We start from the raw sequence: 25,412 nt of genomic DNA on the forward strand, positions 1-25,412 counted from the left end.
TTATGGGTCCTTTAATCCTCAGTACATCTTTAAGCTTTAAGCCTATTTTACAGATGAGGTTACTAAGTCTCAGGCTAAACCGTCCAGTTTCACAAGTAGTGAAGCCACCACGTGTGCGTGGGGTCCCCGACATCCTCAGGACACAATTTTAACCTCGTTAAACCCCAGCTTGCTTATCTCTCTTCCAGAGGCAATTAACTCAGTTACTCCTCCTTCCCACGCCCCCGCCCAGTCAGTAAATCATCCAGCAGGCCTAGTCTTTTCCTGAACCCCGTCTTAACAAACAAGACTCCACATAATGATGCTCACCCAAACGCTCCTTACAAGCTTGACAAGCCTCTGCCACCCACCCCATCCTTAGCCTTGAGCGTCTCAAAGAGCCTGCAAAGCCTTTTCCCCAAGCTGAGGCTCCTTTGCAGAACGCTAACGAGTGCGGACCCTGATTCTACCGGAGGACACCTTCTGGGTTAGGGGGTAAAGGTGAGGACCGCAGAACCTTTGCTGCGTAGGCGGGGGTCCGCCTCCGCGCGGCCGCTGCGCGCCGCCGGGAACTACGCTTCCCATCCTGCTCCGCTGCAGCAGCGCGCCCCGGCGCCGCGCCCGGCCGGGAGCCGCCTGTTGATCGCCGCGCTTGCCCGGGCCGCGGCGCCGCCCCAGCTCATCCGACCCCGTTACCTCGGGGTTGACAGACCGACGGCCAGCACCGCTGGCTCCGGGATGAGCGCACGGACGGGTGAGGGCTCCGGGGGCGGGTGGGTACTGGTCCCCGCCAGCCTCTGCCTGCAGCCCCCGCGCCGCTGCCCGGTGGCCGCCGCGCCCTCCCTGTCCGCTGGAAGATGCTCCGCGGTGTCGGCGCTCGGCCAAGCAGGCGCTCAGTGCCGGGCCGCTTCTTGCCTCCCATCCCCGAGGGCTGCGCTGAGCGGCCGGGTGTTGGGCGCGGGTGGCGCGGGTGGCGCGGGTGGCGCGGGCGGGAGGCAGCCGGCGGGTGTGGGTCCCACGCCCCGCACTGCGGTTCTGCACATATGCAACCAGCACTGCCGTAGCAATGAGGGCGCGGTCTCCTGTCCCCTCGGGCTGCAGGGATGGTTTTTTCCACGCTGGGCTTTGTTCCCCACTTTCTCTTCTCCTGTGAAGAGAGAGAAATATACGCTCCCTGAGTCTTATCCATCTCATGGCCTCGTTCAAGCGGGCGACGGAGAAGGATGGACTCCACTGGCGTCTTTTCCCCAGATATCTGGAGCTGTCACTGGGAGGGCGTTTCAGCTTCCCAGAAAGCTGCCTCCTGCACGTCCTCGAGACAATGATGGTGATAATAATAATTGTTATTATTATTAAATATTATTATCATGGTCATTATTATCATTTTCTGGTTAAAGTAATGGTGGTATGTGCTCCCCGGGGCTGCCTCAGTTTTCCCTCTTGACAGGCAGAAATGAAGGTTGATTTTTGTTTGTTTTTAAATAGTAAGAGGCTCTTAATGGGAAATTTTACTTGAAGAATTGAAAGATGGGAAGGTGATGTGGTTAAAATTCAAATTAGCAATTAAAAGGCTGTGAATGCTACAGCGTCTTCTGTGCCTATTAAATATCTGATTCACAAGGCTCTTGCGAAGGGAATGAATAAGAACAGGAAGGGGGTATTTTAGAATCCTGGCTTCCGTCATAGTTCCACCATTAAGGAGCTGAGGGACCTTGCGCAAGTCCCTTCACCTTTCCCATGTAAAAGGGGAGCATTTGACTAATAAATGATTTCTAAACCTCAGTTCTTCTTAGATTCTCATATCAGGGAACTGAAGAAATGAGGGTGCTTCTGTTTAGCACCATTACAAAAAGCCTGATTGTGACAGAACAAGCAGCTGCACCCTAGTGAGGAGGAAAGATTTTCCTTCAGGGCTTAGGCAATCTAATTAAAAAACAAACAAAAAAACAAACAAAAAAACTGATTTCCTCTATCTGTTCTCTTCAATTTAACCCAGTGCATATTAATCATTTTAATTTTTGTAAGTTTCTGTGATTGATAAGCCACTACGTGGTGGCTTTTCTGTTTGCTGAAGGTGAGGTGATGGGGTCAGCACATAAAGGGTTAGCTGGGCCTGAGCTGTCAAATGTGATCAGCGAGGAGGTGGGGGAGGAAGCTCCAGGAGAAGTAACCAGAGAGAAGGTATAGTAGAAGGGAGGAGGCGCAGTGATGGGTCATTGTTTGAAAAATAAATACACAATAAAAGGAATGAGAGAAGCAGAAAATCAGTGCAGTGCAGATCCTAGTCTCACAGTTGGCTCAGCTAGACTCATCAGCTAGTCTGAAACCTTTATGTGGAAGGTTGTTGGGGAGTGAGATTTTCACATTATTTCAAAGTATCTCACCAAGGACCATTTAGAATGTCCTTACAGTGTGGAGGTTGGGAGGTCACCAACTCAACCAATGATCAAGTTTAGCTTCACCTGTTATGGAATCTCCTATTGGAATAAAGTCATAACTTTGCCTATATAGTGTTCCTGCCAAAAAGATGTGGGGGAGAGGGAACATCTATTGTAGATTAGCAATGAATTGGGATCTGTGAACTTTGAATTCTACATGAGGAAAAAAAAAGATAAAAGGACATTTTGGAGGCAATTGGGGAAATTTGAATATGGACTGAATATTGGGTAATATTAAATTAATGTTAATTTTATTAATGTTAATTAATTAATTTTCTTAGATGTAATAATGGTAGTGTGGTTATGTGGTAGAGTGTCCTTTTCTGAGATATTGGTAATAGTGGTGAAGTACATTGACATTTACAACTTTCAACTGAATCAGAAAAAAAAAAAACACGGGGTGAAAGATCAGCTGCAAAAATATAGCATGTCTGCAGAATGAAGATAGCTGGTGAATTAAGAGCATATACAGGTGCTTATTATACCATTTAAATTTTTCTGTTGATGTGGGCTTTTAAGTAAGAAACTGGAGATCAGTAAATAAATATAAAGAGAAAGTTTGTAGTAGAGAACTGTATGGTTAGTAATAGACTGCGGTAGTAAATTTGAGAATATAGGGAGTGGTTCATTTTATTTGGGGTTAAGGAAGTTTTGGGGAAAGAAATGATCTAGCTTTTGGACAGAACAAAAATTGTGGAATTCCCTTTCATTTCCTTTGTGTGTAAATCACACATATCTAAATGTTTTCCTCATAGACTATAAATAGTTCAAAGAAGTCATAGAAGTCATCAGCAGAAGAGACCCCTATTGCCAGAACAAGAAAACAATCAACTCTTCAGACAACATTTATTCTCTTATACAAATTCCTTTGCTGCAAGGATAATTTTGCTATAGCTGAATTGTGTGTGTGTGTGTGTGTGTGTGTGTGTGCATGTTTGTGTACATAATAATTTAAGGTATGCGTGTTTACTTGTATGAATGCCTAAAATAACATATGTGTGTATGATCTTTGAGTTTCTCAATCAGTATTTCCCCAAATATAGAAGATTTGTAGGTGTTACAAGAAAAATAAAGCACCTGGGCAGATATGGGAAACCCTATGCTAAACAAAACTGAAAAGGTTTGTTTGCTCTTGACTGTTCAGCACCTTTCATGGTTAATGATCATTGAGCTTGGAGATGGAGGTAGGGTGGGAATATCTGTAGGATATGGTATGGAATGTTTCTCAAACTATGTGCAAAAATATAAAAATCCTTTTTGTTTTTTACTGGGAATTGAACCCAGGGACACTTTGCCACTAAGCTATATCCCTAGTTCTTTTATTTACTTATTTTTTATTTTGAGAGAGTCTCACTAAATTGCTGAGGTTGACTTCCAATTCACAATCCTCCTGCCTTGGTGTCCTGAGTTGCTGGAATTACATAGATGTACCACTGCACCTGGCAAAAAGCTAAAAATCTTGAGGGACTAGCACTGCATGAAACTAACTTTGGGAAATACTGCCTTCAAAACATTTTTGGGTAGAAGACCAGGACATCTCAGTAAAAGAGATTGTAAATATTTGTCATTTGTTTTCTATTACCTATAGATTAGAATTCAAATTTCAGGTTCTGGTTTTAATGAATCATAGCTATTTGACCTTGATCTACTTTTCCAACCTTTATTTCCCGTTTCTTCTACGAACTCTCCTGCTTAGTACTTTGCTTGTATATATAAGCCATTTTTATTTTCCGTATATCAAAAAGTCATTTATACATAACTTTGAAGGTTTTGTAGTTGTGTAAAACTAGGTGGATTTTCTGCTATAGCCCTTCAATGGAGTTGGCATCTCCACCTTTCTTCCCATAGCTCATTTTGAGTTCCTTGGTCTTGGTCCTGCATTTCAGCACATTTCTCAAAGCTGTGATTTGGTGTTATATCTTCTCAAATGTTTTGCCCCCACTGTTGGGGCATTAAGGACACCCTATGAATTGTGTCTTTCATATGTGTCATCCATCTTCCTAGATTCCCCTAGTATGGGGATGAGAAGGTCATCTCTAGGACTGTGGGTGACAGGAACTCCTGAAACAGGGCATAAGGTGAGCTATATCAAGCCTAGACATAAGAAGCAGAGTTGGAGCACCAGCCCTAAGATAGAACCAGGAAGCTTCTCATCAGAGTGCTTGGAGGAGTTTGGAGTGTAGTGAGCTGGGCTGCTCTTCAGCTATTAGGTGTGGGTATGGTCATCTTTATTGTTTATAGACACCCATTCTGATTGGGCAGTTCCCATTATATACCAGTTGCTAGATGTTTTCCCTATGCTTTGGTAAACAATCATTAGTTAAGGTGTACATAGCCCATAAATCATAGCAAATCATAAATCCAGATCTGGCTGGTAGACAGTTGGTGTACACCTGTAATTCCAGTGACTCAGGAGGCTGAGACAGAAGGATTGCAAATTCGAGGCCAGCCTCAGCAACTTAGAAGGGCCCTAAGCAACTTAATGAGACCCTATCTCAAAATAGAAAATGAAAAGGGCTGGGGATGTGGAAGTCAGGGGGATAGACAGAGGACAAGAAGTAGGAGCTTGGGATGGGGGTGTAGCTCAGTGGTAGAGAGCTTGCCTAGCTTGTACAAGGCCCTGGATTCCATCTCTAGCATGGAGGCAGGGGGTCACGGGGTATTGAGAGGAGAGTAAAAAGAAAGAACTCAGAAAAATAGAGCCAGGCAGTAGGATGAGGAAGTAAGACCCACTAAGAGAGCTGGTAGCCTGTGCACACGTTAAGACTTCCATGTGAAAGAGCTACCCCAGCCAGGTCACTTCTTGGCTGCTTCCTGCTCAGATGGAAGTCTGTGTCATAGTTTGGCCAGCCCATACCTGATGACTTGTCGTATACCTGGCAGTACTGACCCAGGGCACTTACAGGATATTACCTCTCTGTATTTAACAAATTCTGGCAAAGAAAACAGAGGGAAAAAACACCCCCAAAAGAAGGTTATTCCCAGACCAAGGACAAAAGAGAAATAGCTTTGAGAGCTTGCATGCACAAGGCACTGAGCCCAGCACACTTTCTCCTTAACCATCACCTCCACCTTCTGGGATAAAAACAGTCATGTGCCTAATAATCTTTCAGTCAACCATGAACCACTTGCACAACAGTTGTCCCAGAAGATCATATCAGCTGGTGACACTGTAGCTGTCTTAGATCAAATACACTGTGTTGTTTGCACAACAATTAAATCATTTAACGATGCATTTCTCAGAATGTGTCCCTGTCATCAGGCAGCGCATGGCTGCTCTGTTCTTTGCCTGTTTTACAGGGGAAGGGAAGGAAGCTCAGAAAGGTGGTTGCTTGCCATGTGTTGGCATCATTACCTGGGCTGGCTACTTCCAAGTCTCATGCTTTTAGTCTTCTGTGGTCTTTTGAACCTGGAGGGAAGCCGTCACTAGTAGGCCTGTTGTTATAAAAGGGGACCATTATCAAGCATGATTTAAGCTCTGGCAATTTTTATGTTGTGAGATTGGGAAATTAAGAACAAATAGTCTCAAAAACAAATACTCGAAAATCAAAAACAGATTCTGGAAGATCTGTTCCTTGTTCCCCTTCCTGCTCACTCCTTCCCATTGCTTTGCCATACTTTTTGCCTGAAATTCCTCCTCATCCCAACTCACTTTCTGTCCTTCATCCTCTGCAGTTATTTCCTACAATGTGGTATGAGGCATTTGATTGTTTAAGGAAGATTTGACCGGCCCATCTTCAAACAACCAGATTCCAAAACACAGACTATAGTTGTCACTTCTTTATATTTGCCCAGCAGCTAGAAGTGAATTAAATATATAGGATCAGTCTGTGTTTTGTTGGAAGATACATTGATGGGCTAATTTTGTTCTCATTTGCTGGTTTTAGAAAATGCAGATTTGGCTGTTGTGAAAAGTGTTTCATTAATTGTTTTTAAATTATTACAGAATTTTGAGGATATATGAAAAGAATAAAGAACAATTCCCTTTCATTTACTGATTCACTCACTTAGAAATAAATCATTACCAGCACAGTTGAAGCCCAAGGTGGCATTTTTCCTTTCCATGAGCAGTTCTTCATGGCACTCTTAGATATGCATTTACTCCTAAGCAATTTCTAGTACTGTTTTGCCCATTTAAAAACTTTTTACTAACTTTTAAGAGTAATTTTTGTTTACTGCGTTGTTATTTGGTGTGTGTCCTTCCCTCCAGAGGTGTTTGTTTGGGCTTTGGTTTCATCTTTGTGTATAGGCAGGGCCCAAAACTGGGTGCTTCCTGTTATATCTGATTTTCCTTTTCCTTTTCCTTTTATTTTTTCAGTACTGGCGATTGAATCCAGAAGCACTGTACCACTGAGCTACACCCACAGCCCCTTTTTTTTTTTTTTTTATTTTAAGATAGGGCCTCACTAAGTTGCTGAGGCTGGCCTCCAACTCATGATCCTCTTCCTGCCTTAGCCTCTCAAGTAGCTGGGATTTTAGGTGTGCACCATGTGACTGGCTGATTTTCCTTTCTCATAGCGTAGTTATACAAATAAGCTAGTGGAAAGAGAAACAAAGAAAGCCATACTCTGTTTTTCTTCCCCAGGTTTATATTTCTGGGTTAAAAAAAAAAAAAAAAGATTTGTTTAAGGGCTCAAGCCATCTTTCCTTAAGCTCAAGCCTCTACTCCCTGTTTTCTATTTTGCTAACCAGCTTTGTATGCTTGCCCACCTTGACTCCTGAAGCCTTGTTTGATGTGTCCTTCCCTCCAGTGTGTGTGTTGGTCTCTTGTTGCATGTTGAATGCTTGCTGTGGGATACACGCCCTGCCAGAGGTCAGGCTGAGACAGAGCTTTGCAAACTTTGCACTGTAGCATCTTTAGCCTGGCAAATGCAGACCCTGTGTGGCCTCGGAGGGGCTACAAAGGCCAACCACAAACCAGAAAATCTATGATTTGACTTTAAAAGCTATGAGAATGTGGTTTCAATCCCCACTATTGCAAAAGTAAATAAATAAATGAATAAAAAATAAAATTTATGAGAAGGCTGCATCCTCTCCATAGTATATCTGTATTTTTTTTTCTTGTTTAAATAACGACTGGCTTTTCTCTGAATTTTCAAAGTTATGATGGTACAATTTTTTTCCCTTCTGACTTTGAGATTTGCTGGTACATTGACATAACATATGCAATTTGCTTTAACATTATTAATCTATCTTTCCCTGATGAACTATAAGCTCAATTAGCACAGGATATTACTGGTTTTATTCACTGCTCTTGTCCCAGCAATGTCTGGAAACAGCAGGTTTAAAATAGGCATTTGTTGAATGAATATACAAACCTGACCTTGAGAAGCCCAGGAATATAAAGGATTACAACATGGTCCCTGTCTTCTGGGAGATTGTGGTATAGTTGGAGAGAGACCCATATGTGTAGCATATATGAAAGATAATAGCAAGTGATGAACATCAAATTGGTGACAAAGGCAATGCAAATTTAAGGAAAGGAGCAACTTCTGTGGGCTGAGGTGATCTCAGATAGCTCCATGGTAGGAGGCGGAGGCAGCAGATGTAATGGAAAAAAGTGCATTAGACCTGAGGGTCACTGCACCTCCCTAAGCTCATTTCCTTCATTCTTCATTGGTTGCACAATATTTACTGGATGCCTACTGTGGGTCAAGACTAGTGTTGGGAGTTAATATTTATCAGCGAATAAATATGATATAGTACTCCCCTCACAGAGATTAGTAAAGAAAACAGAGATAAAACATGTGATTCTAATAAAGCCAAGGACAGCTGTAATCAGAAGGGAGCCATGTGGTAGGGAATGACCCAGATCTTGTGTAGGGGTCTGAAGGAGGAAGTGAAGCTCATACTGAGCATAAGAAAGAGGAGACCAGAGGAGAAGGAGTGGGACTGCTCTGAGCAGAGGAATTGGAAGTGGTCCAGGAGGCTGGATCCAGGAGGAGATGGGGAGTAAGGGCGGAAGAGTCTGATCAGGATGACAGAAGTCAGACTGTGAATTTGGACCTTATTCACAAGGCAGTGGGAAGATTTTAAGTTGGAGATATGTGGGTCTGGTCCTCAGGAACGAAGTCTAGGATGAAGATATGGATTTTGGAGTCTTCAGGGTATCAGTTAAAACTTCAGGGACAGGTGAGTAATATGAGAAAAGAATCCCTTAGACAAGACTTTAAGGAATGCCAGTATTTAAGGTAGAGGAAGAAGAATTGTGAAAAGAGACCAGAGGAATAGGAGGAAAACAACCATGTTGCTGGATTGGGTGGTCCAAGACCTGGCTTAGCTCTGACATTCTGTGGTCCTGCAGAGCTGGGATCTGAGCCAGGTCACAAAAGCAGAGCACACAGATAGGCCATGAGAATAAAGGGCATTCCAAGTAATAGAGCTATATATGCCAACTTCCCAACAAGAAACAGAGTACACACTCAAATGGAATGACTTGAGAAATTTTTAATAAAGAGACTATTTACAATGATGTGGAAAGGGTTGAAAGGCAGAATTCTGGCACCAGACAGCAGAGACCCTTCACCATCCCAAGGCCTCAAAGCAGCAAGGGAGAGCAGTCGGGGGATGTGACCTTCTGGACCCCACCTCCCTCTCCTTCTGCCCTCCAGTTCCCTGCTGATGCCTCTGGTTGGCCATATAGAAGCCAGAAAGGCAGGAACCCATTGATGCAATCTAACAATACTGTTCCTGAGGCACAGAACAGGGTGGGGAGTTGATATGGAGGGGCAAACAGAAGCAATCCAAAACAATTCACTTGGAAATGGAGGGGTTTAGATAAGAGTGTACTAGTTTTGTTTTGTTTTTAAATATTTTTTAGTTGTCAATGGACCTTTATTTTATTTATTTATATGCGGTGCTAAGAATCGAACCCAGTGCCTCACATATGCCAGGCAAATGTTCTACTGCTGAACCTCAATCCCAGCCCCAGTATACTAATTGTTTTATTGTTCTGTAACTAAGTACAAATTCAGTGACTTACAGTTCAGTAACTAAGCACAAATTCAGCTCTAATTTATTGTCTTACACCATTTTAGAAGTTAGAAGAGTCTCAATGGGAGCCGGGCATAGTGGCACATGCCTGTGATTCCAGCACTCAAAGACTGAGGCAGGAGGATCATGAGTTCAAAGCCAGCCTCAGCAACTTAGTGAGGCCCTAAGCAACTTAGTGAGACCCTAAGCAAGTCTATCTGTCTCAAGATAAAAAGGGCTGGGGATGTGGCTCAGTGGTTAAGTGCCCCTGGGTTCAATTGCTGTTGGGGGGGGGCGGGAAGAATCTCAATGGGCTAAAATCAAAGTGTCAGCAGGATTGTACTGCTTTCTGGAGGTTCCAGGGGAGATTCTATTTTCTTGCCTCTTCCAGCTTCTAGATGCTGTTCATGTTCCTGGGCTTCTGGCCCCATTCTGTACCTTCAAAGCCAAAAATCGCATCATTCTGATCCTCTGCTTTCTGTCATGAAATTTTGTTGTCTAACTCTTCTGCCTTCCTATTCCATCTTTTAAGAGTTTTGGATTCATAATTACCTAGATAATCCAGGGCAGTCTTCCTTTTTTAAGACCCTTTATTTAATTACACCTGGTCTCCTTTGCCATGAAAAGCAACATACTCACAGGACTGGAAATTAGGGGCTGGACATTAAAAATATATATATTTTTGGTTGTAGATGATCATATATCTTTATTTTATTTATTTTTATGTGGTGATCAAACCCAGCATGTCATATGTGCAAGGCAAGTACTTCACTATTAAGCTACAACCCCAGCCCTAGGGTCTAAGCATTTTTAGGAATCCATAATTCTGCCTACCACAGAGAGCAGATAAACCACTTTGGCTGGAGCAGAGGTCTCTCTAGGAAAGTAATGGGAGAGAAAACAGGAAGATCAGATTAAAACCAAATTATTGGGGCTTTGGATGCTAGATTATCTGAATTCCATTTTGTAGACAAGAAAGAGCCATTGTAAGTTCTTGACAAGGAAAGTGGTTTGTTAGCAACCTCCCAAATTGCTGGGATTATAGGTGTGTGTCTCCAGTCCCGGCTTCATCAATATTCTTAAAACTTTTTCATGTTCAGAGTTCAACTTTTTTAAAATCACTTTTCAATGTCTGTTTTTTCCACACAGTCTCTCCTCTGTGCCATTAAGAGTGATAACAGCAACAACAAAATCTGTAAAAGAACTAAACATCATTGATCCTTGGCATTTAAACCTGCTCTGTAATTATGTGGAAATAAGACCTTCCTTTGGGAGTACTACTAAACACACCTGCATTGCCACCTCCCCCGAGGCCTTGCTTCCTAGGTTTTAAAAGAATGTTCCACAGGTGCTCCTGGGGTTTCCTTCCAGATCCCTGATACCCAATGTGCTCTTTTTAAAAAATATATATATTTGTGTGTGTGTGTGTGCATACATATATATACATACACACACATATACATATATATATTAGTTGTAGTTGGACACAATACCTTTATTTTATTTATTTCTTTCTATGTGGTGCTGAAGATCGAACCCAGCACCTTGTATGTGCTAGGCAAGCACTCTACTGCTGAGCCACAACCCCGGTCCCCAATGTGCTTATTTTGAAGCTGGTACTCTTGGTGCTTATGTACGTACAGACAGGCAGCGACAAACACATGTTGACTGTTACTGGTGAAGTGTTTATAGCACCCTATCAACTAAAACAGCTCTCAATTTCAAAATGGTAAATGTGATATTGTGCAACTTAAGAGTCCTTCAGGAAGGGTAGTTCAACCAGCTCATTGGATTTGTAAGTGCCTGACAGATGAACTGTATGTCTCATACCATACAATAAATTAGTGATGGCTGTCACCAGAACAAAGTATCTGGGATCAATTTGGTTTCTCTGTCTTTCATAGGACTTTCATTTATTTTTTACTGACGTATAGCCATTGAGGCTTAAAATGGAGGGCAAAGAAAGATAGAGCTACTTTTCTTGTTGAAAGGATATGAAACCACAAACCTGACCATTGTGAACAGTTGAATTAAGGGGAGGGGACAACATTCTAATGGCCCCTAAGTGGCCCACCTGCAACCAGTCTCTTCCATGGCAGCCCATTCTTCATTCTTTCCTTTTGTACTGTCTTGTTAAAAACAAACAGGTATGTTGGGACACCCCCTACTTTAAAAGTTGTGAGGGCTTCAGCAGAATAAGATCCTAGTCTCATAACATAAGGAAGAGCCTTTATAGATGTCCCATCCTATCTTTGGTTCTTTTCTCTCCTTCATTCCATGAACCCTCCTCTCTAATCACCCATCTACCTCACCAGCATCAACACTATCAGTTAAATGTATTACTATTTCCTGAATGCAGAATTATCTTCTATGGAAGCTCTGTAAAATCTTCTGTAAGGGACTGAGTAAAAATTTCATTTTGATTGAGAGTTTAGGAGTTGGGTGGTATAAAAAAAGGGAGGTAGCTAAAAGGAGGCTGGTCTAAGGGCATAAAGTAAGAAGAATTAGGGAATGTGGCTTAAAAAAAGGAAATGAGAATAGAAATAGAATGGAAGAAAATGAGAGGAGAAAAGAGCCAGGTGCAGTGACTTATTCCTGTGGTCCCAGATTCTTGGAAGGCTGAGGCAGGAGGATCAAAAGTTTAAAGCCAGCCTCAGCAACTTAGCGAGAACCTGTCTCAAAATAAAAAAATAAAATGGGCTGGGGATATAGATCAGTGGTTAAGTGCATCTGGATTCAATCCCTGGTTAAAAAAAAAAGATATTAATCAGAGTAGGGTTCTTAGTAGCTTTATATGTAGAACACTTGCCCAGATGTGCAGATTTTGTCTTTTTTGTTTATTTGCAATGCTAGCGATTGAACCCAAGGTCTGACACATACTAGGCAAACACTCTACTGCTGAGCTACTTCTCCAACATGAGACTCTGTCTCAAAGTATAAAAAATAAAAATAAAAATAGGGCTGATGGTGTGGCTAAATAGTAGAGCCTCTCTAGGTTCTATCCCCAGTACTGGGGGAGGAGGGTATGGGGGATAAAGAAGAAAAGAGAAAAGTAGAGAGAGTGATTGTGTGGCCATGGTTTTAGACTCTCACTTAGTTTGATTGCAGGGGAGTTACTGGACAATGCTTTCTCACATAGACTTCCAAGCTCTCTTTCCTGAATGAGTCCCATTTTGTATTCTTTACATCACTGTCTCCCTGAAAAGACACAAGCATGCTTCTTACAACTGCCTTTTACAATCGATGCATTGTTCTTCCACTGTTTTTCTATGGAAAACTAGGGAGGCAAAGGAGTAGGATGAGAAAGCACTCACTACACTGAGAATGAGAGGGCCAGGCACATACATCCCAGCTTCATGACCTTGGGCAAGGCACTTGGTCACCTTCACCCCAAAGGCATCATCTGTAAAATGGGAATGCGAGTATCTGTGCAGGTTTTCTCACAGGACTGTTGTAAAGATCAAAAAAATAAAGATCATATACTATTTATGAAAATACGTTGTAAGCTGCCACATTGCTCTGAGAATGCAGATGAAGGTAATATTACCTTTTCTTTGAATTTTTGTTCCATAGATGACAATGACAATGTAGTTCTGTCTTCTGTTAATAAGTCCTGTTTGCAGAAAGAAGACAACAGTGTCTCTCTTTTATTAGTGCTAATCTGAAGTCTCAGGAAGCTGGACTACTTCAAGGTGCATGGTCCATGAGAAAGGCATATAAGAAGCTATGGCACTCCCCTTTCAAAAAGAGCTGGAGAAATACAAGAACATTGATGAAGATGAGCTTCTTGGCAAGCTCTCAGAAGAGGAACTGAAACAGTTGGAAAATGTTCTAGATGACCTAGATCCTGAGGTTAGTGACATGGAGCTGGAGTGGCTAATGATAGACAGGGTAAATAGCATGGCTTGGTCCCTGCACAATAGTAGAAAACCCTCAACTCCAAATGCAAATTCTGTCTTCTTTTCTTCAGTTGGTTCTGGGTCACTTTTACAAATTCATAGAGAAGCCAGGCAGAGGCACATGCCTGTAATCTCTGATACTCCAGATGCTGAGGCAGGAGGATTCAAGTTTGAGGTCAGCCTTGGCAATTTAGCGATACCTTGTCTCAAAAATAAATAAAAAGGCCTGGGAATATAGCTCAGTGGTAGAGTGCCCCTGGGTTCCCCAATACTGGAAAAAAAATTCATAGAGAACCTCATATAGTCACTATTTATGATTTGTCAAATATATTTCTCAAAAACCAGTTTAATGTAAATGAGGAAAAATCTTTTCAAATGGTTGGAGAAATGGTAATCAGACTTAGAGAAAAAAAAAAGGAGAAAGGATAAATTATACTGAGATTTTTCAATGTGTCACCAACTTTGCTAGGTGCAGAATCTGTTGAGATAAATCATATTATCTCCCTTTAATAAGTGAAGAGACAGACTTGTATAGGTGATATTGTAAATCAGATCCCAGACTAGGAAATGTCTGCTGCGGTAGTATTTAAGACAGGTCTCTAATTCCATATGCAGATTTTTATATCTCATTTCTTTTAAATGAATAATTTGATTATCCTACAATAATTGATAGATTAGAATGACTATATAATATCAAGTAAATTTTAATGGAGCTTCTAATATTTTTATTTTCAAAAGAAAAGCTAAGTAGCTTGTTATATTGTTTGCTTAGCATCCACTTCAGTACTGATGGTATTATCTTAAGCTTAAAATCAGACACTTTCAAAATAGTGATTTTGTTATAAATAAAAATATAACTAAAATTAATTATATGATATTCTGATATGTCAGATACTTTGTACATTATTTTTACTTTATTTTATTTTGAGATAGGGTCTCACTCTGTTGCTGAGGCTGGCCTTGCACTTGAGATCCTCTTGCCTCAGCCTATCAAGCCACTGAGATTATAAGGCATGTGCCACCATGCCTGGCTTTGTTTTCACTTTAAAAAATACAAGTACAGTCTTTTTTTATTTTGTAAAACTTAAGGAACAAATCTCGAGGCCTAATCAAACAGGTATTGACCTCTAGTATAATAGCCACTTACCTGCCCAGATGCTTCCATTGGAGAGAGGTTGCAAATGTAGCCAGCCATGTTGGCTTCTTATTAGAGTCTCCACACAGCTGCCTGGGAGCATCTTGGGCACATAGCTAGCCAAACCTAAACATGATCAAAAAGGAAAGAGGCCTTGTTACCCATTCTAGAAGGCATCTGCAGAAGGCCCAGAGGCTGCTTCAGCATCTCTGCTGTACTTGAGCTCCTTGGGAGCCCTCCTCTCAGCACAAGGTATTAGAATAAGCAGGGCCTTGAAGATGTCTCAGGGACCCCAACCCTCCATCCTCACAGGTCTCTGCCCAGGTATCTTTCTCCCTGCTTCCCTACATACAGCAAAGAGGAAAGAGGGAGTAAGTAACAAAGTATCTGTCCAGCAAATATCTTTTCTTCCTGCCCACACCTCTGTTTTGTCAGAGTGCCATGCTGCCAGCTGGATTCCGACAGAAAGACCAGACACAGAAAGCAGCCACCGGCCCGTTTGACCGCGAGCACCTCCTTATGTACCTGGAAAAGGAGGCCTTGGAACAGAAAGACAGGGAGGATTTTGTGCCCTTCACTGGAGAAAAGAAAGGTAAGGACCACAGCAGCACCTCATGGGACAAAGGGACTCTTAACGTACTGCCATGGAGAGTCAAGTGAGGGAACTGACCTGGAAATGGAAGTAAACCTATGAACTGCATGTGGAATTTTAAAACAGTGGCTGGTGGATACGTATGTGCTGTTCTACATTTGCCCAAACCCATAGAATGCACAACACCAAGAGTGAACCCTAAGATAAATTATGGGCTTCAGGTGATAATGGTGTGTCCATATAGATTCATCAGTTATAACAAATGTTTCGCTGTGGTGCAGGATGTTGTTAGTAGGAAGGTTTGGGATATAGTTGGGATTATCTGTAGTTTCTGCTTAATTTGGTTGTGAACTTAAAACTGCTTTAAAAATTAAAGTTAGTTTGTTTAAAATGAAAAATATTCATGGCAGACTGTACAAGCTAATTAAATGAATATTTAGGATATGATGATCTCAAATTAGTCCAATGGGGAAAATATCTAACTCCAAAGAAAACGTTTTGAAAACATGAAACAGGTTGATGGAGTGTTCTAGCGACACTGGTGTGCTTTACTAACTGCTGAAGCCCCCACAATGCCTTTCCACTCCCTGCCTAGGATGGCTGTAGCACCACACCCCTAATCTTAGAGCTATGCTGCTAGGCTGGTGCAGTCCTTCCTTCCTTCATCTGGCATTTGTTGAGAACCTTTCCTATACAGAGCCAGGTACCGAGTACTGGGACTACCGCTGCCGTAAGACCCAGCCTTGATCTCAAGGAACTTATGGCCCTCAGGAAGATGGGGCTGGGAAAGCTGTAAGGAGCAAGGGGATGTATCTCCACGCCAGGCTGAGCTCTGAGTCAAGACAGGGAGACTGTTGGCTTCAGAGCCTGAGCTCCCGTTTGGAGGAAGAGTGCATGATATCAGTTGCCTGTCAGCTTCCTCAAGTACAGTCAGTCACTTGGACCCGTGTCTCTTTGGTGATCCTATAGTAACTAGAGTCTTTTAAAATACAAATCAGATCATATCACTTTCCTGCTTTAAGTCCCAGATCCTTACTGCAGTCTTCACAGAGGGTCTAGACTCCACCCCCTGTCAGAATGCATCTCTTCTTCCTTACTAAGCTTCAGCCCCACTGTCTGCGTTCACTTCCCCAAACCTGCCCAGTTCTTTTACATCTCAAGTTGTCTTATCATGGACTCTTCCCTCTGACCCACATCCCACTTTTCATATCCTAAGGCTCTCAGCTTAGCTATCATTACCTCAGGTCTTCCCTGACCTCCAGGTGATATAGTTCCCTCGATTCCACCATGATACCGGGGTATTGCTATCACAGAATTGTGATAGTATTCATCATTTTGTTTATTTACTTAGGTGTGTTTTCCACATCAGATTGAGATTTCCACAGTGGGTCTGGGTCATTTTGTGTCTTGGCACAGAAATCAGCCCAAGCGAAGCACTTGATAAGCGTGGGTTCAAGTGACTGCCATCTCTGAGCCTTTATACCAAGGGGGTGGAGAGCAGAGCATCTATCTTCTCAGTTGGCATGAGTCAGCAGTACTGCTGTCCTCCATATTGTGCGTATTTAATGGATCATACACTATTAGAATGTCATTTAAAAAGTAAAGTTGAACAGTAAAAGAACTGGATCAATAACCAGAGATTATTGTGGAAGTGTAGAGCTGTTTCTGAAGCACCACAGTTGCTATTGGACTAATTGAATTATAAAAAAAAAAATTATAATGTAAAATATTTGATAAAACACCAATAAACATCAAGTATTAGGGTAGTGGCAGCATAATAAGGGGAAAGCTGTTGCCTGTTGTTCCTGGAGTAGAAGTCTGAGGACCCACTAAGGTAGATTATCTCTTGATCCAAATTAAGCTGCAGGTGGATCATGGGGAGTTAGAAATGCAGGAGCTAAGTATAAAAGGGGGGTATAGTCATATTGCAGCTGAAAAGGATGGGAAGTAGCACAGTTCAAATGAGCAGGGAGCAAGTTTTCCAAACAGAGTGGTGGGATCAGAAAGAAGTATGCAGTACCCCCAGAAGGATGAGCAGAATCATCTAGGAGTGGCAGGAGGCTGTGTGAGGCAGAAGTGAGGTCCTCAGGAGAAATCCACATCTTAGTTCCCGTTGCAGCCTGAAGGAAGCTGGCCCTAGAGTCCTGGGGCCAGATTTAACTCTTCAGTGCAGATTTAACTCTTGCAGTGCAGGAACGATCTGCATCAGCATTGCCCTGAACACTGGTAACTATTGGGTTACTTCTATACCTCATGTTTAGGGTAATCCTAAACAGTACTGGGTAGAAAGAATTAGACAACCTGTTTTGACTCTATACGCAAGATCATATAAGAGGCTAGGGTTGTGGCTCAGTGGTAGAGCGCTTACCTAGCACATGTGAGGCACTGGGTTCGATCCTCAGCACCACGTAAACATAAATAAAATAAAGGTATTGTGTCCCTCTATAACTGAAAATTTTTTTTAAAAAATCATCTGAACCAAAAATGAAATGTTTCAGGCTTGCAAATACTATGAAAATTAAGTTTGCCATGAGCACCAGTGGCTGAGATGTTATTGATTGGTTTGCTTTATTTCTTCATTTTTTATCTTCTGGTCATGTTCCCACTTTGTCCCCCAGTATATTTTCCTTCTTTCTGGGACAGGTGGCAGCTTATGTGGTGCCCAGAAACAGGATGTATGTCAGTGATAGAGGCCCTGCTGCCAAGGTTCCCCAGACAGCCACAAGCACCTCCCTCCTTTCCCTTCTGGGGTTCCCAGCTCTGGCTCCCATTCATTTATCCAGCCGTTTGATAAAATGGTAAATAATAAGGAAATATTCAACCCCTATGATCAAGGAAATCTCCTGGAAGGTTTTCATGAGAGAGTTATTAACTTTGGGTTTGACCTTTCCTTTCCCATAGCAGTAGATGGGCCAGGCCAGCCAGGGAGACCTGGAAAGGGTCTGTGTTCCAGTTGGCTAAAACTGGAGCCAGCTGTCTGTTCTATCCAAGGTGACAAAGACCATAGAGGGGTGAGTCTTAGGGGATTCTAAAGATCAAAAGGGAAGAGACTATTTCAAAGATCATGACCAAGAAGTCAGAGCAGCTCCGAAAAAGAATGAAGACTCAAGTCAAAAGCTGGGAAGAACTGAAAGGGAATGCAGGTGGGTCTAGGGTGTGCGATAGCAATGGCTCTAGAATATCCTGGGTTTACCTGTCAGCCCTTGCATATGTGGGATGTGGGTATGTTGGCCTTCTGGAAGTTAGGAGCAGGTACTGTGCCATCCTTCCAGCAGTGTGATTTGTCAATCCATAAGTTTGGGCTAAAGAGTAAAGAATTCAGATTGGCATTTTCTGAGGTAAGGGGTGGTAATAAATGGAATCTGAGTGACAGGCTGAAATGGGAACTGGTAGCAGAGAGTGCATCGATGGGAAGCAAGGAATGCCTTGCTACTCATAGATCCCCATCTCTAATTATAGAGACCCTGGTTTTTTCCTAAAATCGGGCTTGTTTGATGTACTGTGTCCCCAGGTCACTGTATTAGTCCAGCTGATCACAATTGGAGCATCCCCATGTAAAGGGAAAACTCTGGGGGATCACCAGTTCCTAGTACTGTCTGGATGGTCCTGCCCCAGTATTTACAAGGTCCAAAGCAAAAACATGAATAGAGGGGCTGGGGATATGGCTCAAGTGGTAGTGCACTCGCCTGGCATGCACGGTGTTCTGGGTTCAATCCTCAGCACCACATAAAAAAATAAAATAAAGATGTTGTGTCCACCGAAAACTAAAAAATAAATATTAAAAAATTCTCTCTCTCTCTTAAAAAAAAAAACACGAATAGAGACCCACATACCATTTTTCCCCAAACATTTAAAAAGCTAACAAATCATTAAAATATATGTATTCTCCTAATATACCTAGAAGGCCAGCATTCTTGAACTAACAAAAATTCTATGCAGGACATCAGTCTGTTCTATGCTGGGCCAGGGTATGTACTTGAGTACATACCCTGGCCCACACATTTAAGCTTCATCCATACTTCCCCCAAGGGCCCTTTTATTGTCTGGGAATGCAGCATGGGCTGCCATCAAGGACATGAATATGGACAGGAGCCTGGAAGCAGGCTCAGGACTTTGGGAACAGGGAAAGTCAAGATCCGAGAGGCCTGGAGTGCGGTCTAGCATTCTGGATGGGAATGTCCCTTTGGCCTCATGGATTCTCCCTTGGTAGGAAGAGATGTAGTCAGAAGAAGACTGGAGAGGGGCCTTCAAAGGTGCAGAGCCCAAACAGGGCTCCCCCTGCCTAAGGCAGTGCTATGGGTGGTAGGCAAGTAGAAGCCATCTTTTTCCTCAGTGTTTAAGAACTATTTTTCAAATTTCTGTGTGACTTAATGCAGGATTCCTCCTCTAATATTCCTCATGTCTGATGGTAGATTATTGACCGTCCAGAGGTTCAGCAGTCTCAGTTGGTTATGAAATAACTTAATGATACAGGTCTTAATGGCCACAACTGCACTTTTTGCTCAATGCACTTACCCGACCAATAAGGCAATATCACACAGCATTTTTTTTCCCCTTCTGATTTAAAGGAAGAGTCTTCATTCCCAAAGAAAAGCCTGTAGAAACTCGTAAAGAAGAAAAGGTGACCCTGGATCCAGAACTGGAAGAAGCCTTGGCCAGCGCCTCAGATACTGAGCTTTACGACCTTGCAGGTGAGCCTCAGCTCTGGCCCTGTGACCTCTGGCATGCACTAGTATCCCTCGCAGCAGGCTTTGAGCTTCTCCATAGCTACTGAGTATTATTATGCCACCACGTTGACTGCGGCCGTTATGTAGCTGTAGGACTTGATACAGTGACTTCATCTCCATGAGAAAATCTGATTTTGCTCCAACTCTCTGTAAAATGCCCAAATAATACCCATCCTATAAAACTCAAGTTACTATGAAAAATCAGAAAACAACTGTGAAGGTGGGTTGAGAACTTAAAGAACTAAATAACAGCCTTTATGCCTTCCAAGGAGAGTTCACATTTTGCATGTTATTGAGTTTTATCACATTTTGTAATCATGAAATTTCCATGGAGGTCCTGCTCTTCCACATAGTCACCAATCCATCTTGATTCATGCTCAGATCTCTTTGCCTTCTCATTTTCTAAACACTAGAAACATGATAATGATAATTATTATTTTAATTGATTTTACATGCAGACAGTAAAAACTCAAATAATACAAAAGAAATATAATGGAAAGTAAATCTTTCACTCCAATTACCTATACCCTTTCCCATTTCAGAAAGATTTTCTGCTGTAGGAGGCTGAGTAGGAGGATCACTTGAGCTCAGGAGCTATGCCAACCTGCACAGCACAACAAGACCCTGTCTCTTTAAAAACAATGAAAATTAAAATGAAAGATTTCTTTCATATACTAGCATTTTTGTACATTAAGTCTCCTCCAAATGTATACACACACACACACACACACACACACACACACACACAGTGTTATTAGGGCACCAAAGGGAAAGGTGCCTTGAAAACCAGTCCACCAAAAAATCAACTCAAAGTGGCTCAAAGACTTAGGCAGTAGAACAGAGACCCTGTGCCTAATAGAAGAAAAAGAAGGCCCAAGTCTTCACCATGTTGGCATAGGATCTGACTTTCTAACAAGACCCCTAAAGCACAAGAAGTAAAATCAAGAATCAATAAGTGGGATGGATTCAAATTAAAAAGATTATTCTTGGCAAAGAAACAATAACGTGAGGAGAGAGCCTACAGATTGGGAGAAAATCTTTACCACATGCACCTCTGATAAAGCATTAATCTTTAGCATATATAAAAAACTCAAAAACTGAACCCCCCAAAACAAGTAACTCAATCAATAAATGAGCATAGGAACTGAACAGACACTTCACAGAAGAAGAAATACAATCAACCAACAAATATATGAAAAAGTGACATATCTAGCAATTAGAGAAATGCAAATCAAAACTACTCTAAGATTTCATCTCACTCAGAATGGCAATCAACAAGAATACAGGAAACAATAAATGTTGATGAGGATGTGGGGAAAAAGGTACACTTGTGGAACTGCAAATTGGTGCGACCTCTATGGAAAGCAGTATGGAGATTCCTCAGAAAACTGGGAATGGAACCACCATTTGACCCAGATATCCCACTGCTTGGTTTATACCCAAAGGACTTCAAATCAGCATAACACAGTAATGCAGCCACATCAATGATCATAGCAGCTCAATTCGCAATAGCTAAACTATGGAACCAACCTAAGTGTCCTTCAATAGATGAATAGATAAAGAAAATGTTGTATATGTACTCAATGGAATATTATTCAGCTTTAAGGAAGAGTGAAATTATGACAGTTGCCAGTAAATGGATGGAGTTGGAGAATATCATGCTAAGCAAAATAAGCCAATCCCAAAAAACCAAAGGCCGAATGTTTTCTCTAATATACAGATGCTAATTCACAATGAGGTAGAGGGCACTAGAGAAGAATAATGTTACCTTAAATTAGGTTAGAGAGAAGTGAAGGGAGGGGAAGGGAAGTAATGTGGGGATAGAAAACATAGTAGAACGAAACAGAAATTATTACTTTATGTATATATGTGACTATATGACCAATATGATCTGCAACATGTACACTAAAAAAATGAAAAATTATATCCCATCTATGTATGATATATCAAAGTGCATACATGCATTCTACTGTCATGTATAGCTAATTAAAACAAATTTAAAAGTTAATTAAAAAACAGTCCACTGCAAGAATTATTTTTATTCTCCTAGAAGACATATATAATAATAATCTTCCTCCCAGCAGAGCCAGCTATGGCTTTCTCTAATACATGCCACCATCTCAGCCACATTTTCATTTCTTCTGTGTTGATGTCAGCTGTTGATACAAAGGTCATCACTGTGAACCCTTCAGAGGTCCCTACAGAAGATGAGGTACCTGCATTTCCTGGCGAAGAAGGTGCTTTGCAGTAACTGGTCTTCTTAGCCCTGTGGTTACTATGGAGAAATCCTATCATGGTTACGGCTCCTCCTAAAGATTGTCTCATAGTCTCTACTGGAATTGCCCAAAGGGAGAATGTAGGGCAGGACTTCTATTCCCAGAAAATGCCTGAAAAAGGAGAAAGGGAAAAACACCAATCATTTGGCAGATTCTAGATCCTGAAATCCATACAGTAAAACCAGAGAGATTATCCACATAGACAACTGTCCCTGTTTATCCTGACTCAGCCTTGCTCCATCATCACATGCTCCCCAGGAACTCAAGAGGAAGCCTGGCTGGGTGGTTGGCAGCATCTTCTCTTGGGTAAATCTTCCAGAAGACTAATAGCAGCTCCATGAGTGTATGGACTGACAAACAGTCAGGTTTAGATAAGAAAAAGTGTTAGTGCATTGCCCATATTATTGTGGCAGATACAGAGCAGGAAGGAAAGGTCAGAAGATCTCTTAAGACTTTGCCTCCCCTTCTTGGCCATATCTCATGTGGTCAGTGCCCAGAATCTAGTTCTTAGTCCTGCTGTTCTAGAGATTTGATTTTGTTAATACACATAGAAGCAGTCAGATTAGAGTAGGCTGATGAGAACTGACCTGTTAGCCAGATTGATAGGAAACAGCTAAAACAAATATTAAAACTTCTGCTGGGTGTGTTGGTGAGCACCTGTAGTCCCAACTGCTAGGGAGGCTGAGACAGTAGGATCACTGGAGCCCAGGAGTTCAGAGCTAGCCAGACAACGTAGTGATGCTCCATCTTTTTTTTTCCTGGCTCTAGGTTTTGAACCCAGGGCCTCACACATGCTAGGTAAGCACTCTTACACACTCAACCCTGAAAACTCATTTTTTAATCACTAAATAAATAAAATTTGGAAATGGGACACAAATTATAAGTAGAAGTTCCTTGGTGAGTATAGGGCTAGAGCAAGAAGGAGTGCTTGTTGTATGGTCTCAGTGGGTTGGATTTACTAAAAGGACATCTCCCTAAGACAATGCCAGAGCCATGGTAACAAATTATTTATTTATTTAGCAAGAATTTGCAAAGCATGTAGAGTAGTGACTGACACATAAGAGGAAGTCATGTAATCCTTATAATAGATAAAGTATAATCATTATCTCTATTTTAGAGATGAGAAAATAGGTATTTAGTAACTTCCCAAGTCACACAGTATGTGACAGGATTCAAACTCTGACTGCTCTGGAGTCCCTTTAACTATATTTATTTATTTATTTGTTTCCAATTTTCACTTTTTTTTTTTTCCCTTTTTCTTTTTTTACAGTGTTAGGGATTGAGCTCAAAGCTTAATGCTCCACCACCGAGCCATACCCCAGACCTTAATTCTTATTCTTGTTGGTGCTAACCATTTGCCCTTCCGTGTGCTGTGCTGGCCGCCTCCCTCCTTTGTAGCTTACAGTATGACTGATGAGAATCTCAGGCACTCCTCTGCTTCTCTCTTGTAATTTCACTAGCTTTGGCCTGCCTCACTCATCTGCCCCAGGGTGGCTTCCTGCATAGTGTGCTGCCTCCTAGTGCAAGTTCTGTGTAATACAGGAGACTAACATCAGAATGTTTAACTGACCTTTTATTGCTGGTGTCACTTTTATGTCCCACCTGGAGATGCTGATTGAAGGTGGGGAAAGAACAACTTCTTTTAGCACTGAGAGACAGGGAGGTTTATGCTAAAAGAGAGTCTCTATCTTTTTAATTTTTGCCTCTGGAAAGATATATGCAATAATCTATATAATATTAGATCTTCAAAATCCTGAGACTCAGTCCCACATTCTCATTTTGCAGATGGAAAACAGAATGGTTGAGTCTACTTAACTAGGGGATCCAAGGGGATCCAAACAGTTATTTAGTGATTGGGGAACATAAGTAGACCATTGTTTCTCAGACTCAAAATGATTTTACACATTTAGATATAGAAAGACATTTAAGCTCGCTGGTAGTCTTGGAAGGAGGGTTTTTAAAATAAGTTTCTTTAGCACTTTACATATACCACACACTGTGCAAGTAAAGGGAACCTAGAGACTTATCTTCATGATCTAAAGAACTGTTCTTCAAGGAGCAAATTAACACCATGAATATCCTAACGTGCTTCTCCAAACTTAATGCTCATTCATTGTTGTCTTTGTTTTTAGCTGTCCTTGGAGTACACAATTTGCTGAACAATCCAAAGTTTGATGAAGAAACAACCAACGACAAAGGTGGCAAGGGGCCTGTAAGAAGTGAGTGGATGTGGGATTGGGGTCCATGAGGCTTCGGAGCCTCACACATTGCTGGTAGGAGGAAGGCACTGTGTCATTTCACAAGGATCATCAGACTCTGTACAGTCATTCATCACAGAGAAGCTGATGAGAGGAGCTCTGTCTGGCAGTGTAACTGGTGCTAGCCTGTGTATTTTGCCCAGAGCACACTTTCTTAGTAGGTCTGTTCAGTAAAAAGAGAAAATTGTTGGTTTAAAAAAAAAAAAAAAAAAAAAAAAGGTTACATAGCCAGCACTGAAGGTGAAGTTTCATGTTCCTAAGGGTGTTTTAATCGATGATGGTAACATGACAAAGTTCTCTTCTCTGTTCAAGTGTCTTTTTGTCTCAATAATGGATGCTTGCATTAGAATTTGAGTACCTCCTTCCTCCAGAGAGCGTGAAGGACATGCTGGCGTGGACTTCTTGGCCCAGAGAAGTTCCAGTCCACTGTCTTCTATTTCAGTGTTTCCTGGAGAAGTATACAGTTAATTAAACTCTCTCAGTTACTCATTCATCAGTCACCTAAATACCTACCTTATGTCCAGAGTGTTCTAGGCTTAGATACAAATTAAAAATGATTCCTACCCAAAGGAACTTATCTGTGCAGAGTAGGGATGGACCCCTAATCAGGCAATCTTTGTACAGCGTGATCCAGGTGCTGTGAAAACTCACAGCATATCATAGCTTTGCTTGGATTAATTATATTTTATTCCCACTGATGGAGCTTTGGGAGATGCCTTCTAGTCAGTAATGTATTTATGAAGTAGCATTTATCATGGGTAATTTAGCCAGACAATGAGCAATATCCTTGTTTCTTTTCCTTTTTATTTTTTTTTTCAGATTTTGTTTCCCTCCCTCTCTTTCTCCCTTCCCTGTTTCTCTCTCTCCTATGCCAGGGATTGAATGAGGGGCACTTTACTACTGAGCTACAACGCCAGTCCTTTTTATTTTTTATTTAGAAACAAGAGTCTCACTAAGTTGCTGAGGCTGTTCTCATACTTGCAATCCTCCTGCCTTAGCTTCCCAAATTGCTGGGATTACAGGCATGTGCTATCATACCTGGCTGTTTTTTTCTTTTGTTGTTGTTGTTGTTGTTTGTTTGTTTGTTTGTTCATTTTAAGAAATGGAAATCGTTATTTTTATTTATTTATTTTTGT

General features: G+C 41.7%; 1 protein-coding gene across 1 annotated transcript in view; it reads left to right on the plus strand.

Moving 5' to 3' along the window:
• Positions 1-652: 652 nt before the first annotated feature.
• The window catches only part of Tmod2 (tropomodulin 2), a 44,727-nt gene continuing 19,967 nt past the window's right edge, over positions 653-25,412 (plus strand). Inside the window, exons 1-5 of the mRNA XM_076850788.2 lie at positions 653-733; positions 13,044-13,241; positions 14,859-15,015; positions 19,584-19,706; positions 24,151-24,237. Of these exons, the coding sequence (XP_076706903.1) occupies positions 13,116-13,241; positions 14,859-15,015; positions 19,584-19,706; positions 24,151-24,237 (493 nt within the window). The 5' untranslated portion in view covers positions 653-733; positions 13,044-13,115. The remainder of the gene's footprint in view (positions 734-13,043; positions 13,242-14,858; positions 15,016-19,583; positions 19,707-24,150; positions 24,238-25,412) is intronic.

This window comes from Callospermophilus lateralis, chromosome 3 (assembly GCF_048772815.1).
Source record: "Callospermophilus lateralis isolate mCalLat2 chromosome 3, mCalLat2.hap1, whole genome shotgun sequence".
In the NCBI taxonomy this organism is placed as follows: domain Eukaryota; kingdom Metazoa; phylum Chordata; class Mammalia; order Rodentia; family Sciuridae; genus Callospermophilus; species Callospermophilus lateralis.